Here is a 7,073-nt window from a genome sequence, read left to right on the forward strand (position 1 = left end):
GAATCGAAAACTTTTTATCCCGCCAAGTATCTGGACCGTTTCTTCGTAAATTCGTTCCCGTGCTCGATCGATTTTCTACGAACGAATAACTTATTTTTTTTAGGTTAAGGAACCAAAAAGACGATGATCGATTTCTCATCCGATCTTTCGAAAATTTTTGCATTTATATTACGCGGGATTTATATCGAGCGTTTCTTTAAATTCATTCTCGTTCTCGAGGTTAATTTCGAGTTCGTTTTAAAAACCAATAATAATTCCAAAATTAATTGATTTCTTTCGAAAATTTTGTTTATCGCATGGAATATCTTTTCTCTAAATTCATTTTCGATCATTTCGAGTTTAATTTCGAGTTCGTTTTAAAAATCAATAATAATTCCAAACCAAAACCAATAAAAATTAATTGATTTCTTTCGAAAATTTGTTTCGAAATCATGGAATATCGATCTTTTCTCTAAATTCATTTTCGATCATTTCGAGTTTAATTTCGAGTTCGTTTTAAAAACCAATAATAATTCCAAAATTAATTCATTTCTTTCGAAAACTTTGTTTATCGCATGGAATATCGATCTTTTCTCTAAATTCATTCTCGTTCTCGATCATTTTGAGTTAAATTTCGATCATTTTTTAACGAATAATAATTCCAAAATTAATTTATTTCTCACGATCTTTCGAAAACTTTATTCTATTACACGAAATATCGATTATTTTTTTAGATTTATCCTCGTTTTCGATCATTTTCTAATAATAATTCCAAAATTAATCGATTTCCGACGATCTTTCAAAAATTTTGTATCATTACACGAAATATCGATCATTTCTCTAAATTCATTCTCATTCTCGATCATTTCGAGTTTAATTTCGATCATTTTTTAACGAATAATGACGAATAAACGAATTCCAAAATTAATTTATTTCTCACGATCTTTCGAAAACTTTGTATCATTACCGCATGGAATATCGAATTTCTCTAAATTCATCCTCGTTTTCGATCATTTTCTAACAATAATTCCAAAATTAATCGATTTCCAACGATCTCTCGAAAACTTTGTACCATTACACGAAATATCGATCATTTCTCGAAATTCATCCTCGTTTTCGATCATTTTCTAACAATAATTCCAAAATTAATCGACTTCCAACGATCTTTCGAAAACTTTATATCATTACACGAAATATCGATCAATTCGACAATCGAGTTCAATCTCTCGATCATCCTCCAACGAATAATAATTCCTACATAATAATAAACATCGACATCTATACATACCTATATATATCCTATATAACTCAATTTCCTCCTTCCAAAAAATCTTTCGAAAACTTTTACACACGAATTACAAACCGCACCGAATAGAAAAAGAAATTTCGAAATTACGAGACAAATTTTCATATCCGACGACTCTCCCAACCCCGCTCCCAACGTTGATCGACTTACTCGATATTAAATCATAAACCGGACATATACCGCCATACCTTTTATATATATATCAATGATGGCCGATGCTAAGGTGCTAAGTCTGCCGGTAAGATGGCCAACAAAGGATTTACTCTGGGTACGGTGGGCACGATATTAGGTATTAATGGCCTAAACTTCCTATCTAATACGGTGGCCATAGGGGTCTGGGTTGCATAAGACAGGTCGCGTAGACAGGAGAGGGGAGGGGGAGGCTGCTGGCCAGTGGCCACCTTAATCCAGGGACGTATAGTTTTCATTAAGGTGCCCTCGTACACGTCTCTGTACGGGGATCAGCTGGTTTAAGGTAGGCTTCCAACTCCGCAGATTTGACCACGGACAGACCGTATTATGCGGTCTGTTTATTAGCAAACCCTCCTTCGTGCGAATCTGTAATCTGGTCCGCCTCCTCTTTCGTAATATATCGTCTTATCAACCGGCGATCCGAATATGTCGCCTTCTCCCCCCCCCCCCTTCCGTTCCTTGTTTCTTATACGTTCGTTGTTTTATTTTTAAGAATGAAATGATCGTTTGGCTTGTTATTAATGGTTGTTAGTAATGCGAAGAATCAGAGTCACGGGAAACGAGATTGTAAGATTGAGAGGAATGGAAGTGTATTTGTACGTTGTCTTGGAATAGTGTATTAGAATAGAGAATAGAATAGAAAATATTATAGGGAGTATTATAAAGGATGCTGTTACGAGACAAATGGATTCATTATTAAAAGAATATAAACCGTTATTATAGCTAATATCGTCGTCAAAAAATATTGAAAATATTAAAGAATATCATCATTATAAAATAGTTATTGATCTATAGAATATCATCAAAGAAAATCAACATTATAAAATACTGTTACCAAAAAATATTGCTAGAAAAAAAATATATTGTGTACTATAACATATCAAAAAATTGGCTCTATAAAATACTGTTATCAAAAAGTATTGCCATTAGAAGAAAACCATACCATGTACGATAAAATATCATAGAAAAAACTATTAAAAAATTGCCATTATAAAATACTATATAAAATATTGTCATTATAAAACCATAGTAAATAGTATTATATACTATAACTATAAAATATCAGTACTATAGAATACCAAAAAATCGGCATTATAAAATACTATTGTCAAAAAAAAATATTATCTATAAAAACTACAGAATATACTATAAAATATCTGTAAGATACAACCAAAGAATTATAAAATATTATCACCAAAAAATATTATCACTATAAAAAAATCATACTATGTACTATAAAATATTATAGAATACCAAAAAATATTACCTATAAAAAAACTACAGAATGTATTATAAAATATCATAGAATACATCTGTTATCAAAGAAAAAATCTGTTATCAAAAAATATTACAACTATGATAAAATTGTATTATAACTATTACCAAAAAATATTACTTATAAATAATATAAAAAAATTATAGAATGTAATATAAAATATCAGTAGAATACAACCAAAGAATCATCACTCTAAAATACTATTACCAAAAAATATTACTTATAAATAATATAAAAAAATTATAGAATGTAATATAAAATATCAGTAGAATACAACCAAAGAATCATCACTCTAAAATACTATTACCAAAAAATATTGTCACTATAAAAAACTATACTATATTATAAAACATCATAGAATATCAAAAAAATGCCCCTGTCATCAAAAAATATTGCAACTAATATATATAATAAAATTGTATTATAACTATTGTCAAAAAATATTACCTATAAAAAAACAGAATGTACTATAAAATATCAGTAGAATACAACCAAAGAATCATCACTCTAAAATACTATTGCCAAAAAATATTGTCACTATAAAAAAACCATATTATGTACTATAAAATATCATAGAATATCAAAAAAATGCCCCTGTCATCAAAAAATATTGCAATATATATAATAAAATTGTATTATAACTATTGTCAAAAAATATTACCTATAAAAAAATTATAGAATGTAATATAAAATATCAGTAGAATACAACCAAAGAATCATCACTCTAAAATACTATTGCCAAAAAATATTGTCACTATAAAAAAAAAAAGAAACCATAGAATACCAAAGAATACTGAATCTCCTGGTAAATATCCACATCAAATATCTCAATTTCCAATCTCTCTCTCTATCTCTCTCTCTCTCTCTACAAGAATATCCTCGCACATCATAATTTACATCATTCCACAAAACTAAAACTACCAAGCTAAATATAGAACAATCTCGAACAATCATTCTTCCATTTCCTAGCTGGTTAACAGAGCTAAACAAAACGATAAAAAGTTTCGACACGAGATGCACTTCTTCCGGGATGACTAGCATTCGTATCGTCTCGTTTTTTTCAGTCTTTCGTCAATCGTTTCTCGATTAATAAGCATCATCATCCACATTTCTCCACTCTTGATGTTCCCCTTCTCGGGGGACGTCGAAATTTCCGCGATCCCAAAATTTCCTTTCCCCCTTCTCCTTCTCCTTCTTTCGCATCATCCCCCCCTCCCCTCCTCCCCCTCTTCCTCCTCCTCGTTCTCCATTTCCGTTCTCGGTTTCGTAGAAAGTCTGGGATTACGACCTGAAGTGGGATAGACTCGGGGACTTAAGTCAGGGTTACACAAGGATCGCAGCTATTGTGCCATCACCCGGGCTCTTATTGTCTCGGGATAGACGAGTGGATCTGCATATGCTTAGCACGAGAGTTAGAGACTTCTCTCTTCCAGGCGATCTTCAGCGTTTCCACGAATCATCTGGACCCTCGTCGAATTCAAATCCTGATACCGTGATACGTACCCATTGTCGGCCCCGACAGTATTGTCGGGGAACCGGCTCGATTGTATTCCACTGGAGCACAGTGTTTTCCAACTTCCGCGAAATGAGAGTAAGAAAAAAAAAAAAATTATCAGTTTAATCAGATAATAGACTCGTATGAGAGAAAAAGAAAAATAATTAAGTGAATAAATAAGATGGAGAATAAATTGAAGAATCATTGAAGAGGGAAAATGATTGATAACTATTCCTGTTCTTTGTTCCAGGGAAAAATCTTCCGGTCCACTGCGTGGTCGAGACCATACACAATATCGTCGAGACGCACGTGAGCAACTCTCGTGAGAATTGGCGTAGGCCTCAGGTGGAGACCGACTCGTACGTCATCATTCCAGTGGCTATGCCTTTCCAGGTAAAAAAACAAACAAACTGAAGAAAAACTTGGAAACTTTATTAAGTTAGAGTGATAAAAGTAATTCTACAATTGTCATCAGGACGAATAAACAAAATTTCAAAACTTTCTTAGAACCTTGCTTAATTTAGAGTGATAAAAATAATTCTATAATTCTATAATTGTCATTAGGATAAACAATAAAAACGAATAAAACTTCTTTAGAACTTTGCTTAACTTAAGAATGATTAAAATTAAAAATAATTTTATAATTGTATAATCACCAAATGAAAAACAAATAAAACTTTCTTAGAATTTTGCTTAACTTAGAGTGATAAAAATAATTCTATAATTGCCATCAGGACAAATAAATAAAATTTCAAAACTTCCTTAGAAACTTCCTTAACTTAGAGTGATGATTAAAAATAATTCTATAATTCTATAATCAAGCCATTAGGATAAAAAAACAAACAAAATAAACAAAACTTCCTTAGATCCTTGCTTAACTTAAAGTGATAAAAATAATTCTATAATTGCTACTAAGACAAATAAATAAAATTTCAAACCTTCCTTAGAACCTTGCTTAACTTAGAGTGATAAAAATAATTCTATTGCTACCAGGACAAACAAACAAAATTTCAAAACTTCCTTAGAAGCTTCCTTAACTTAGAGTGATAATTAAAAATAATTTTATAATTCTATAACCACCAGGATAAAAAACAAACAAAACTTCCTTAGATCCTTGCTCAACTTAAAATGATAAAAATAATTCTATAATTGCCATCAGGATAAATAAATAAAATTTCTAAACTTCCTTAGAACTTTCCTTAACTTAGAGTGATAATTAAAAATAATTTTATAATTCTATAACCACCAGGATAAAAAACAAACAAAACTTCTTTAGATCCTTGCTCAACTTAAAATGATAAAAATAATTCTATAATTGCCATCAGGATAAATAAATAAAATTTCTAAACTTCCTTAGAACTTTCCTTAACTTAGAGTGATAATTAAAAATAATTTTATAATTCTATAACCACCAGGATAAAAAACAAACAAAACTTCTTTAGATCCTTGCTCAACTTAAAATGATAAAAATAATTCTATAATTGCCATCAGGACAAATAAATAAAATTTCAAAACTTCCTTAAAACCTTGCTTAACTTAGAGTGATAAAAATAACTACAATTCTTTATACAATCATGCCACCAGGATCTGGTGGGGGAGGCTCTGGTGCGGCTTGGATACTCGAGCGACTTGATACCAAGCGCGAGGGGCAGTATCGTGATAAGGAACTGGAAACCTCTGCCGATGGAGAAGGTCGCGGACGGCCCGCTGTTGACGGTGGGCGACATATTGGCCGAGTTGACGTCGGTCGCAACGCTCAAGATCCAAGTGTACAGGTCGAGGCCACCGCCCCCGAGTCCCGCCGCCGAGGTCAGGAACAAATTGTTGAGACTCTTGTTGCTACACAGCCACGCGCTTCTCGTCTCGGCCGGTTGTCCCCTCGACGAGGTGAGCCGCTTTCCAATTATCTACAAAACACACCGTGGCCGTCTCTCTCGATTCTTTCCTTCCTGTTTATTCCATCCTTTTTTTAGGAAATTCTTCTTTTCTTAGGAAATTTTGCTTCCTTAGGGATGGATCCTCTTCTTCTTTTTCTAGAAATATAGAAATATTTTTTTTTTCTTGGCGATTGAACTTCTCTCTCTCTCTCTTTTTCTCTTTCTACTCCTTCCTTTCTGTTTATTCTAACCTATTTCTTAGGAAATTTTGCTTCCTTAGGGATGGATCCTCTTCTCCTCTTTCTAGAAATATAGAAATATTTTCTTTTTCTTGGCTTGAATTTGGATTGAACTTCTCTCTCTCTCTTTCTCTCAATTCTTTCCTTCCTGTTTATTCTAACCTATTTCTTAGGAAATTTTGCTTCCTTAGAGATGGATCCTCTTCTCCTCTTTCTAGAAATATAGAAATATTTTCTTTTTCTTTGATTGAATTTGGATTGTACATCTCTCTCTCTCTTTCTCTCAATTCTTTCCTTCCTGTTTATTCTAACCTATTTCTTAGGAAATTTTGCTTCCTTAGAGATGGATCCTCTTCTCCTCTTTCTAGAAATATAGAAATATTTTCTTTTTCTTGGCTCTTGGATTGATCTCTCCTTTTCTTCATTAGATTTTTTGACATTCTCTTTCCTCTCCTCTTTCTTCTCCTTTCTTTGGAAATTTTCAAACTTCTCTCTCTCTTTCTCTCTCTCTCTCTCTTTACTCCTTCCTTCCTGTTTATTCTAACCTATTTCTTAAAAATTTTGCTTCCTTAGAGATGGATCCTCTTCTCCTCTTTCTAGAAATATAGAAATATTTTCTTTTTCTTAGCTCTTGGATTGATCTCTCCTTTTCTTCATTAGATTTTTTGACATTCTCTTTCCTCTCCTTTCTTTGGAAATTTTCAAACTT

The 7,073-nt window shown here is 32.2% G+C and overlaps 1 protein-coding gene across 3 annotated transcripts in view; it reads left to right on the forward strand.

The window, feature by feature from the left end:
- Nucleotides 1–7,073, forward strand: part of LOC102671365 — a 59,755-nt gene that overhangs the window by 43,453 nt on the left and 9,229 nt on the right. For all 3 annotated transcript variants that reach the window (XM_006616746.2, XM_006616747.2, XM_031510982.1), the window contains 2 exons: nt 4,499–4,641; nt 5,833–6,135. In XM_006616746.2, coding sequence (XP_006616809.1) covers nt 4,499–4,641; nt 5,833–6,135 — 446 coding nt within the window. The remainder of the gene's footprint in view (nt 1–4,498; nt 4,642–5,832; nt 6,136–7,073) is intronic.

Source organism: Apis dorsata, unplaced genomic scaffold (assembly GCF_000469605.1).
Source record: "Apis dorsata unplaced genomic scaffold, Apis dorsata 1.3 scaffold_270, whole genome shotgun sequence".
NCBI classification, from domain to species: domain Eukaryota; kingdom Metazoa; phylum Arthropoda; class Insecta; order Hymenoptera; family Apidae; genus Apis; species Apis dorsata.